This window comes from Cynocephalus volans, chromosome 1 (assembly GCF_027409185.1).
Source record: "Cynocephalus volans isolate mCynVol1 chromosome 1, mCynVol1.pri, whole genome shotgun sequence".
Lineage (NCBI taxonomy): Eukaryota > Metazoa > Chordata > Mammalia > Dermoptera > Cynocephalidae > Cynocephalus > Cynocephalus volans.
In genome coordinates, this window is record NC_084460.1 from 116423258 (window position 1) to 116436157 (window position 12900).

Below are 12900 nucleotides of genomic sequence, written 5' to 3' on the forward strand. Positions count from 1 at the left end.
TACACAAAAGTTTCATTAAATTGTGCTTTAGATAAATGTCAAACAATCTATTGGGACTAGTTTCTCTTGTTGGATTAATCATAGAGAACAAAACTACAGAGAAAATTGGTTTGAAAAGGGAGAATAGCGTATATTTTCTAGTTTTCACTTCTGAGTAAGAACAATTATTGCTTTCTGTAACATGTGCCTAATATGTTGTGTGCAGATCACATTTTGAATTGAATCCCATTTGAGATTTTTTTTTTTTAAATAGCAAGTAAATGCATCGTTTTTAAAAATTCTCATGCAAATCTCTTTTAAGGCAAACTGTCACTTCAATTTATATTTTATGTAAATTTAGGCATTCTTAAATTTGTTGGAATGGGACACTGTAACCAAATAGATTCTGTACCTCAGGCAAGCTATGTATAAAGAACCTTGAAATTTTGCATTCATATTTTAATTAACAAGTTCTTTGCATATACATTATCTTTGTAATGAAGTTTTGGTATTTTTAAGAGTTTTTCATTCTTGGAGCCGAACTATCTTTACCGTGATTCATAATAAATATTTTCTGTACCTCTTCTATTTGCTTAGTGGAAGGCTATCAAAATTGAGCCTAGACAGTAGTGTCTAGTCCTTAAGTTTGAATTGGTATCACGAGTTTCCCGATCTCAGTGCCCTTTCTTCCTCAGTGGTGAACCCTCTTCTGTCTTCAAGTAGTCAAAATTTGCCTATTTTTAATCTTCTTTCCTTGTGCAAAAAACAAGATCTGATCTTATCTATATGTGTTGATTGATTAATCAAACATATATATGACAATATATAACACAACTTGCTATGTTGGTTATTATTTATATATTAAGCCAGCTCTATGGTTTTGTTTAAGTCAGTTACCTTTTGAAGTTGCAAGAAATATAAAGATGTATAGATATGTGTGTTTGTATATGTGTGTGTGTGTCCAGAATGAATATAACATTAATTGCCTTAATAGGTCATATGAGTAATATATATATAAAAAGTGATTTGTAAACTATAACAACTAATAATGCTATTTATGGGAGGAAAATGTGATCCCTCTGAAAATTAATTTTGGCATCCTCAAGTGGAAAAGTTAGTTTTGTTTGGACAGAGCAACCCTACACTAGTATTCCTACACTAAAGCAAGCCTTGAAGATAAATCTAATTTATTTAATACACAAGTGGCTGAAGGGAATTGTGAAGAGACAGGTACTGTCTGATTGCCTATTGAAAAGGCAAGGACGAAAACTAGGACCTCTGGATGCTAGAGGTTTATTTCTATGAGCTGCCAGATCAGATGATTCTCTGTCATCTTTTCATTAACTTTTTTCCCCGGACTCTAGAACTTAACAAACATAAATCAGAATAGCACGTTCTAACCTCAACTATTCATGCCACTTTGAATTCAACTGCATTGGTCCCAAACATATTATTTTTGTAATGTAGTTGATGTTGTTTTAGGAATTTTTATTGGTATCTTTTAGCTGCATAATGCCTTCAGGACACATGCCTAAAATGTTTATAATTATTTAAGTCACAGGACTGTTTTATCTGTATTTGGTGATCTGGAAGCAGTATTACAAGCATTGTATGTCTTGACATGATAGCTTTCTATTAATTCTAGTTATGTTTTAAGAAAGTTTTTAGGGGTTTAGATTTGATATATAATACGTTATAGTGGAAAATAGGTTCTCAGCATTTTTATGCAATAAACCTAATTTTCATGAATCAATTACTGACATTAAGCACGAGATATCGGTATATCATTAACGTTATGTGGCCATCAACATAGATATATCTTTTCTAGGGTAGCTGGCTGGCTTCATAGAAATACACATTAAAAAAAAATAGTACATAGTATACATGCAATTTTGGGTGAAAAGTATTAAGTTTATTTTGATTTAGCCTAAAAGAATGAAAGGAAAGTGGGAAAGCACAGTTGAATCCCCTAACTCAGATTTGAGGAATCAAAGAAGATTTGCAATATCATAATCTCAGATTTAAAGGGTTAATAAGTGTTAGGTAAAGGCAAGGGAAGGAATATTTCAAAGGCCAGGAGCCTCGAGCAGGAAAAGTGAGACAAGTAGCTGTGTCTTATGGCTTTAGCATAGGTGGAGGCAAGAGGCAGGAGATAAAACAAGCAAGCAAGATTATTAAAGTTTGTAAGCCATGTTCAGAAGCTTAAAATTTTATTTTGTGAGCAAGGGGGCCATTGAAGAGGTTTAGGTCAGATTTCCATTTTAAAAAGATTTTTATAGTATGGAAAATGAAATTTCTCAATATAGTTTTTTGAGAATACTATAAGCAAGGAGGCAGTTGGCTGTTGCTATAATTTAGGCAAAAGGTGATGGTGGCTTGAACTTGACTAGTGGTACTGTAGGTGGAGGAGAGGAGATATTTTTGAGATGTTTGAGAGGTTACCTAGAATCTCTGATGGGATTTAGTGATTGCATATATAGAAGAAGAATCCATTAAATAATGAGTACATTTATATCCAATAATTACATTGCTGGGACTATATGGAAATAAAGATATATTTGACAAAGATGAATACATAAGAATCTTCACCTTGGTTTTGTTTATAAATTAAAAAAATGGAAAATTAGGTTTCTCATTTGAAATTACATAGTATTTATTTTATCGATAGAGTGGATTACTGTGCAGCCATTGAAAAATAGAGGATATTGACATGGAAAACTGTATACAATATACTTTTACGTTAAAAAAAAGCGTTTAAAAAAAGTATGTATAATATGATCCACTTGTGTAACTACACATACCCACACAAATATTTATGTAGGTGTTATATTTTTTTAATGATAAATTAAGCTGTCAATGTGGTTGTCTCCTCAGAGGAATTATGGTGGACTTCTTACTTTTTATGTATTAGTTCAAATGATTATATGGAGTATGTCCTCTGCTTTAAAAGAAAAAGATTACCATTTTGAAACGTATAGTTAAAATGGAGTGTGGATAAAGTTCCTGGAGATAAAGAAGGTAATAAAACTGTGATGTTAGCTGTATTTTGTATTTTTGTGGAAATTATCCCTGGATGATGACAAAACTTAGGATATAGATGACGTTTATGACTGTATAGAACAATGCTAGGGAAATTGGTAGATAACAGCAACAAGTAAGGGTAGCAGATGGTTTAACCAGATGGGGTATCCTCATAGTACAGGGGTTTCTACACGAAAGTTGAGGACTGATGGTCCAAAAACGAGATTGTGGGGCAAGGAGGGCATAGCTTCCACTTTCTAACTCTGGAGCCCATTCAGCTACTGAACAGCTTCCACTCAGCAGAATTTAAGGGCAATCACTGTCTTTAAGGGAAAGCCAGGAAAGGTTTAGAGATACAGGAATAGGGAAGGAGAGTGAGAATATAAAATGGTTTGTTTGTCATGGAACAGGGTATTGGGGGCTCAATAAAAATTGTGATGGAGGAGAGCGGTGGCAGTCTGGGACAGAGGACAGAGGCTTGGTGATGAAGGGGCAGGAAGGGCTGGGCAAGGATAGGTGACATCAGCCACCTATGGGGGATTGGAAAGCAGCAGCCTCCTTTGAGTTAGTTACCTTAGGCTTGTCAGGATTTGGTAGTCTGGATTCTTGTTATGGTTTCCTTGAACAGGTGTCTGGGATATACATTCCTGTCCCTCAGACTTCTAGGAAGAAATAACAGACCGTGTTTGTTCTGAGGCAAGAGCAGAAAAAAGCCCTGGTGGTCAGAGGCTGGATCCGGGTCATCTACTCAGTTTTCAAAAATCTTGTTGAGTTTGGTTTTTAAATGGTATCTGAATAGGAGGCCCTGACAAGCTTCTTTTCTTCCATCTGCTCAAATCCTCTTACTTTGTCATAAACTCATTGACTAAATTGTCTTTGTTCTTCTGGGCCTCAATGGTGAGTCATCTCCTCATACTCTTTCTTTTGTTTCTGATTTTAACTGAAGAAAAGACCTGAAAGTTAGCAAGGGGAAGCCAGCAGCTCACTGATTCAGTAGACTTAATTTTATACAAAATGTTTAGTAAGTAGTCTTGGAGGGGAGGGTATTAACTATCCTTATGCAAGATGATGCAACTTGGCTTTTGGACAGCAGGGATGTTTTTGCTGAGCTTTGTAGCTGCATCCTAGAGGGATGACCAAATGATAAGAAAAGTGTTTGGATTTTTTTTTATGTTGTAGTATTACACTGCAGTAGAAATTAGTTTGAGGGAAGCCAAATAAATATTTTCCTGAGATTTCAACTTTTTTTCTTAATTGAAATAGTTGTGGGCTGGCTGGTTAGCTCCATTGATTAGAGCATGGTGTTATAACACCAAGGCCAAGGGTTCAGATCCCTGTACTGGCCAGCCACTGATAAAAAAAAAAGAAAAGAAAAAAATAGTTGTCTTTTATTTAGAGATCTGTGTTTTTGTAAGATGTCTTTTAAGGCAGAATTTTCAACCTGATGATGCATCTTTTATATTGTTACGTTATTCATAAAGTGTGTAAAATTTGTCTAGTAGTATCCCATAACATCTTTGTGCTTTGTGCTATGGTCTAATAAATTGTGAAAATTTTTCCAAGAAATATTCAGTCTTGAACTCCACAGTAAACACATATGAAATATGTGTTAATACTCAGCAAGTAAGCACATGAAAAAATTCTGAGAATTAGTAGTCATTAGAGAAATGCAAACTAAAGCCACAATGAGATACTACTATATAGCTACTAGAACAGGGGAAATTAAAATAACTGACCATACCAGGTATTGGCAAGGATGTAGAACTCTCATTCTCCACTAGTGGGAATGTAAAATGGTGCATCCATTTTGGAAAACAGTTGAAAATACAATTAAAAAGTTAAACATACAATTACCATATGATTCAGCCATTCCACTCTTAGATATTTACCCAAGAGGAACGAAAGCATATGTTCACACAAAGACTTTTGTACATGAATGCACTTCATGTACTGCTTTATTTGTAGTAGCCAACAACTGAAAGCAGCCCGAATGTGCATTAGCAGGTGAATGGATGAACAAAGTCATGCAATAGAATGCTGCTCAACAATAAAAAGAAGTGAGATATTAACACTCATAGCAACATGATGAATCTCAATTATGCTGACTGAAAGAAGATAGACAAAAGAATGCATGCTGTATAATTACATTTGTGTAAAATTCTAGAAAATACAAACTAATCATAGTGAAAGAAAGCAGATCCAGTGGCTGCAACTTTTGGGGATGATAGATATGTTTGTTACCTTGATTTCTGTGATTCACAGATTTATACACATGTCAGAACTTACCAAAACATTAAATATTTGTAGTTTATTATAAGTTAATGATACTTTAATCAAGCTTTTAAAAAACTTAATATTATATTTAGATAATATTAAGATTTAGATTTGGTGTTCTTGAACTTTTTTTTTTTTTTTTTTAATTTCAGGGAGGAAATCCTTCAGCAATCTTTGTGGGAAAGAGTGTCAACTCATGTGATTGAAAATATCTATCTTCCAGCTGCACAGACCATGAATTCAGGAACTTTTAATACTACAGTGGATATCAAGCTTAAACAGTGGACTGATAAACAGCTTCCTAATAAAGCAGTAGAGGTTAGGATATAATTTAATTAAAGGGGTAAGAAGCATTATCTGAAGAGAGCAAGGGCTGTGAATATTAGGTTTTATTCCCGTCACAGCTGCTATTTTTCTTTTTGGTCCTTATACTCTATTTATTCTTTGTTGCTCTTCTTTGTGTTGGGACTAACCTGAATGTTGCTACCAGTTACTACTGTTATAAAAATTTGCTAATTGGTATGGTGTTGGTCTGGGGGTATTGGTTTTTCTTCTAAAGATAACATTTAACGAAACTAGGAAAACTTGCTTGAATGTGAAATATTTTGAACTTTTTTGTGGATAGAGATTCTATAAGGAAAATATTTAATAGATCAAACATTTCATTTATTGATCTTCAGCAGGACTCAATTATACTTAAAAAATCATTTCCTTAGTTAGTATCCTGCCAGAAGGTTAGACTTGGAATCATTAAAAAAGTACCTTAAAAAATCCAATCCTGTTACCCATGTATCGTGGCTCTACCACTTAGTAGGTGTGTGACTTGGGCTAGTTGCTTAACCTTTCTCATCTTTGGGATGATAAGGTTGCTTACCTCGTGGGGTTATCAAAAGGATTATATGAGTTAATATATGTACAATACTCAGGCAATATCTGGCCTATCCTAACTGCTCAAGAAATGCAGCTGCTATTATTACGATGATCATCATCATCTGAGTTGATGTCATAAACGTTACTCTATGAAGAGTGTTCTAGCTAAGAGTCAGTGTGTCCTGTGCTTTTGTGTGAGGTTGCTTACAAAACTGGAGTCAATGTTAAAAGTAATTTTGTTTTTCATACCTACCTTGAAAACAAAGTGTCAGTTTCTCATTATTCAGATATAATTTCACTCCTTTCCTATCCTGCTCCAGTCCCAGCCTCTTCAACTCTGTTCTCAGTTTCCTCAGGCCTCTCTTTCTAGGAACACTTGCAGCCTCTCTGCTGAAGTTGCATGTTGCTGAACCCTGGTCAGTCATCAACACATTTACCCCTAAAGTCATTAGAGAGCTGCTTCCCTCTTCAGTAGCCCTCCTCACTACTGGCCTAACATTTTCAGGGCCCTGTCCTATATTTTCATATCCTAAGGTTCAGGCAGTGGAAGTGGTCATAAAAATGGCTATGATTCTGTCTTCTGCTGCATTCTGCCCTTTAGATATGGTGGAAAGGACATGCACCTGGTGAGAGTTGGGAAACATGGATTTTCATACTCAACCGCCACTCCCTGTGTATTCTTGGACAATCAGCTTCCTTTATGCCATAATTTTTTTGTTTAAAGTGAGGAGGAGCTAAAATCTAACATTAAAAAGCCTTCTTAAGTAGATTTAGTTCTTAATTACTTTTGAAACTATGCTGCTCTTTTCACTGTTTTGATAATTAGGAATTAGCTATAATACAAAGCTGAATAATACTCAGCTATGTTTGAAAGTACTGATGCATTGCTTTATATCTTTGCTTATAGGCAAAGATGTGAAGGCAACTAAATCATTAACTAAGAAATTTTAAACTTTCCAGTGTGGAAGAAGCAGGCAAAGTCATGTGTCTTACAGGTTGAAATACATAAGTGAAATAAGTCTGGTGGCAGACCTAGAATGCATACCTTATCTCAATGAGGCAGCCCCTGTTCAGCTCCACCAGGTGATGTCATGTGAGAATATGGGTACACCATTCCCAGATGGTTCAAGCTAAGCTGGAGATGCAGATTTGTATATGAAGTCTCTCGATTTTTAAATGTTGGCAACAAATGTTTTAAAATTTACAATACTGTGGACATCTAGCAAAACATGTTAGGAAGCCAGCTACCAGTGTGAGACCTTTAGACCATAGTTTATATTTGCTCTCTTTTTGTTAACGTAGTTTTCATATGTTTATCACATCTATTTAGCTTGAATTCATGTGTTATTTTTCATATAATCTGTTAAATAAAAACATGTGGTATAAATACAACTTTTTTCTTTTAAATAATTCAAGGTTGCTTGGGAGACCCTACAAGAAGAATTTTCCCGTTTTATGACAGAACCCAAAGGAAAAGAGCATGATGACATATTTGATAAACTTAAAGAGGCTGTTAAAGAAGAAAGTATTAAACGTCACAAGTGGAATGACTTTGCAGAGGACAGCTTGGTATGTCATTTGTATATTAGGGTATCAGCCTCATATTTTTATGTAATTTCTCAAACTGATACTCTTTCATAGGAGAGTATTTTTATATTATTATTTAAATTACATTCTGAATTTAAAATAATGAAGGAAGGAAATAGATTTATGACCTGTAGTCTGCCCTTTAACAATTCTCTGCCTTTTTAAAATCACCTTCTGCTATTTCTTTCTTGGCTATCATCTCAGAAAAAAGTCAAACTTTGCAATAAATAGGATCTCATATCTTTTTATTTTTTTTATTTTTTTGACCGGTAAGGGGATCGCAACCTTCGGCACGGTGCGGTCTGCACCACGCTCAACCAGCGAGCGCACCAGCCATCCCTATATAGGATCTGAACCCGTGGCCTTGGCGCTACCAGCGCTGCATTCTCCCGAGTGAGCCATGGGGCCGGCCCGTAAAGAGGATCTCATAAACTGTCACAAATCATCCTCCGTTAGCAATTGCATGGACCTGTCTATAGACAGCTGCTTCTGATTTTACGCTCCGTGGTAATGAAAAGAACTAGATGCATTGGTTTTCAGTAGATTTGAATCATAAAATGTTACACTTCTACAATTATAACACTAACTAACATGTAAAATAGTCCCCCCTTACCCACAGTTTCAGTTACCCATAGTCAACTGTGGTCCAAGAAAATTAAATAGAAAATTCCAGAAATAAACAATTCATGAGTTTTAAATTGCATGCAGTCCTGAGTAGCACAATGAAACTTTGCTTCTTCCCACCCAGGAAGGTAATCATCCCTTTGTCCAGCATATCCACACTGGATACACTATCCACCTGCTAGTTACTTAGTAGCCATCTCGGTTGTCAGATTGACCGTCGCTGTATTGCAGTGTTTGTATACAAGTAACCATTATTTTACTTAATAATGGCCCCAAGTCACAAGAGTAGTGATACTGGCAATTCGGACATGCCAAAGTGCTTCCTTTAAGTGAAAAAGTGAAGCAACTTAATAAAAAAGAAAAAAAAAATCGTGTTGAGGTTGCTAAGATCTATAAGAAGAATGAATCTTCTATCCATGAAATTGTGAAGGAGGAGAAGGAAATTTGTGCTACTTTTGCTGTCACACCTCAAACTGCGAAGGTTACAAACTACAAAACTTACAACCACGATGTGTGATAAGTGCTTAGTGAGTAAAAGACATGAACAAAAAGTGTGTTCCTGTGAATGGCATGTTGTGCCAGAAAGCATTGAGCATATATGAAGACTTCAACAAATAAAGGATGATTACACAGATTGTACTGAAAAATATAAAAAATACTGAAGAAGCTGTATCTGCTGATGAAGCAGCTGCTGCTACATTTCCAACAGAATTAGAGAATTTGATTAAGGAGAAAAAATACCATCCAAGTCTTCAATTGCAATGAAACTGGGCTGTTTTGGAAGAGGATGCCCAATAGAACCTACATTTATAAAAGTAAGAGGGAGACACCAGAGCATAAAACATGGAAGTACAAGGGTACTTCAGGAAGTTCATGGAAAAATGGAATGAAAAGATAATACAAATCTTCTCATGAACTTTTTGAAGACCCCTCGTATAGATTAACTCTGTTACTGTGTGGCAACACATACGGAGGGTTTCGTACTATCCACGGATTTAGGCATCCACTGGGGATCTTGGAACATATCCCCCACAGATAAGGGGGGACTACTGTATTGAATGCTTACTATGTGCCAGGAACTCTGCTAAGTATTTTTCAAGCATTATTTGATTTAATTCTTAAGCAGTTCTATTATTGTCATTGGCAGAGCTGGGATTCAAGCCCTGCTCTAACTACAGAGCCTGGCTTCTGACCTCTACCACCTGATAAATCTTTTGTTGTGTAAAATGTTCCAACCACCATAATCAAATCTTTATGTTCCTGCTCTGCTCAGAGAGTTATGAGAGGCACTGTTAAATGACATTTTCTAGGAAAATGCATATCCCATTGTGGGCTGGTTGTAATTATAATTTTGTTTTTGAAAATGTTTGCCTTAAAAAATAAATAAGTAAAATTTAAAAGAAGTGTTTGCCTTCATGTTTGAAAACTACACTTATTCTTGTTAAATGCCTTCATTCAGTGGCTTTCTGAGAGTATGGTACTGTTTTCATCCATTCACTCAAAAATTATAAAATTTGGAAACCAATTTTCAATTGCAATAAATAGCATTATTATCTAGACTTTTTAAGTATCTGCCCTATTACTGTTAACAGTGAAATAATGGTTATTAATTTTTTTCTCTTCTTTAAAAATGCGAATGCATAGGTCAAAAAGGAGAGGTGGAGATGACCTGAATTATTAACCCCTGAATATTAGGATTCTGGGCGTTGCATTTTATGCAGTTAATTGTGTAATATACATAACCCTTTCTCTCTCCCTTCTCTTTTTTAGAGATGGTTAGCTTGTTTAATTTGGGCCAGGAGAGTATCTCCACTGTTTATATTTTAGAGAGAAAGCTGACAAATGAGCAGGCAAATAAAAGGAGCTCCTGCATTTTTACGGAAGGGACATTCTTTTATGTTGTTATAGATATATATGTTATTTTGGGTACTTACTAAGCTGTCAATTTGAATAAGATTACAAAAATGATGAGACATAAATCAAATTATTGTTTTCTTTCCTTTTCAGAGAGTTATTCAACACAATGCTTTAGAAGACCGGTCCATATCTGATAAACAACAGTGGGATGCAGCTATTTATTTTATGGAAGAGGCTCTTCAGGCTCGTCTCAAGGATAGTAAGTAGGGACACAGGTTATTGAGTTCTGAGTATTCAGAGTGGTGAAGAAGTCATCCATCTTCAGTGAACATTTGTAAAAATATAATTAACCTTTTAAGTCTTTGTCATTAATACCATAATTGAATATTTGTGGGGTTTTTCGGTCAACTGCCTTTGTAACTACCAGAAAGAATAAATAAATTGGATACATGATGCTTATATGTACTCATATTTTAAAAAGCTATAATTCAGAATATTTTAGTGTGTTTGCTGCTGAACTTATAGGCATTTTATACACAATTATACTTTCCATAGATTCTGAACATATATATATAATTAGTTCTATGTATGTGCCATATCAATCATATAATTTACTTTCTTTATTTCAACTGACTTTATATTGGTATAGCACTTTGAAGTAGTTAAGAAAGCAAGATCATTATTAGTTATGTATTGTGTATTTGGTAAGTGATAAAATTCTTGAAGAATTAATGTTTTGAAAATTCTTCTAGCCGAAAATGCTATTGAAAACATGGTAGGTCCAGATTGGAAAAAGAGGTGGTTATACTGGAAGAATCGGACCCAAGAACAGGTAAAAACAAACAAATTTCTGGTCCCATGCTGATATAATTTTGTTCATTTTAATTCAAGCATTAAAATATAACCCTGGCATGGCTCTAGACCAATCTTAAGAATTTTAAATGTTTTTTGTAAGCCTTTCTAAAGTATAATGAATATTTAGAATAAACTACATAAGAAAGTTTTTTGAAGAAGTGAAGTATTTGTTTCATTAAAAGAAAGGGGAGATAAAACATGCCCTTTTTGTGGTTGAGTACTTTATTTCAATTCCCTATTTGAAGTAAAAAAAAAAAGAGGTTAAAGTTATGACCGGAAAAAAAAAATGGGAAGGATTTCAGAGGAATGAATCAATGAAACAATGAATTTGTTTAGGGGGAAAATTATTAAATTATTAAAATTATTTTATTCTTCTGAATTTTTTGTTCCCACGTTCACAAAATAAGTATAAAAATCCAGGCAGGAAGTAGAATTGTAGAATTCATTCCTTTAATGAACATTTAATGAATACTTCAGAAGAACAAAATGGTAAAATTTAGTATAAATAACTTTAAAAATGAGTAAATAGCAGGAAAATGTATAAATCGTTAAGGCCCCATCCTCTACCTTCACCATTTTTAATCCCTTCCTATTCTTATGGCTTCTTTTCCTATCTAACATTCAGTCTTATACCATTGTCTCATTCTTATGTTCATTTCTTAAGTGAAAGTGTATAATTAGAATATAAAATCTGAAGACATAAATGAAGGAAGTAATGAATAAGAAGAAGAGATGGCAGTCTACTTTCTTTTCTTGTTTTCTTTGTTCCTTAAATTCATTAGTTAGAGAGAGGAGATCAAGAAATGGAAAAATCTAGAGAGGAGATGAAGACAATGAAAAATTACCAAATTACATATTCCTGTTATTTTATATTTTTGTTTTATTTTAAATACAGATTAATTAAATTATATAATTAATACCCTATTTTTTTCTAGTTTCTCACATTTCTTGCTTCGTAGCTCTCTATCAGATGTGTTTCAACTTGTTTAAAAATAGTGAAGATACAGTCTTCCTCTTTTCTTTTTTTGTGTTATGATTTTTGTGAAAAATGAGTCATTAAGAGACTGAAGAAAAGCTGAGGAAGTGGACAGGGCTAGTGATTGGATCATGCATGTGTTCAGGGTGCATCAGTTATCTCTGCTATACAGATAGGCTGAGAGAACGAGGTCTGTTAGAAAAGAATTTCTAGGGGATTTATCAGAGGTTTCTGACTTTGAGACAGGAGGAAGCATGGATTAGAAAGAGCTGGCATAACGTCCCGTGGCTCGCTCGGGAGAGTGCGGTGCTGATAACACCAAGGCCACGGGTTTGGATCTTATATGGGGATGGCTGGTTGGCTCACTGGCTGAGCGTGGTGCTGACAACACCAAGCCGAGGGTTGAGATCCCCTTACCGGTCATCTTTAAAAACAAAACAAACAAACAAACAAAAAAAAACTGGCATAAGACAGAGAAACTTGAAAAAAAATGATTATCTGGCTTGCAAAGCTTAGTGAAATTAGGCCTAAAATCTTTAGAATAATCAACTGTGGCAGAACTTGTCTCAACAACTAGTGGTAAATATGCTTTGGCAAAACACTCTTGGAGAGAAATGATTCTTGGTTGTGAGTTATTTTTCTCATGAACTTGAACCCATAGGAACTTGAATCCTTCAAGAGAAGTAAAGGAATGAGTTTTAACGTCAGTACAAAGGGTTTGTAAGCCTAGAAAAGAAATCTAGAAACCTTTTAGAGAAGAGCCTTTTCTGCCTAGGGTTTCAGGACAGCATGAGTAAGACCCAGGCTGACTATAGAACAGAAGCCATAATTTGGAATATAAAGTGAAGGGACATTAG

The 12900-nt window shown here is 34.8% G+C and overlaps 1 protein-coding gene across 5 annotated transcripts in view; it reads left to right on the forward strand.

The window, feature by feature from the left end:
• The window catches only part of OPA1 (OPA1 mitochondrial dynamin like GTPase), a 104957-nt gene that overhangs the window by 58261 nt on the left and 33796 nt on the right, over nt 1-12900 (forward strand). For all 5 annotated transcript variants that reach the window (XM_063091727.1, XM_063091752.1, XM_063091744.1 and 2 more), the window contains 4 exons: nt 5427-5592; nt 7561-7713; nt 10363-10471; nt 10965-11044. In XM_063091727.1, the coding sequence (XP_062947797.1) occupies nt 5427-5592; nt 7561-7713; nt 10363-10471; nt 10965-11044 (508 nt within the window). The remainder of the gene's footprint in view (nt 1-5426; nt 5593-7560; nt 7714-10362; nt 10472-10964; nt 11045-12900) is intronic.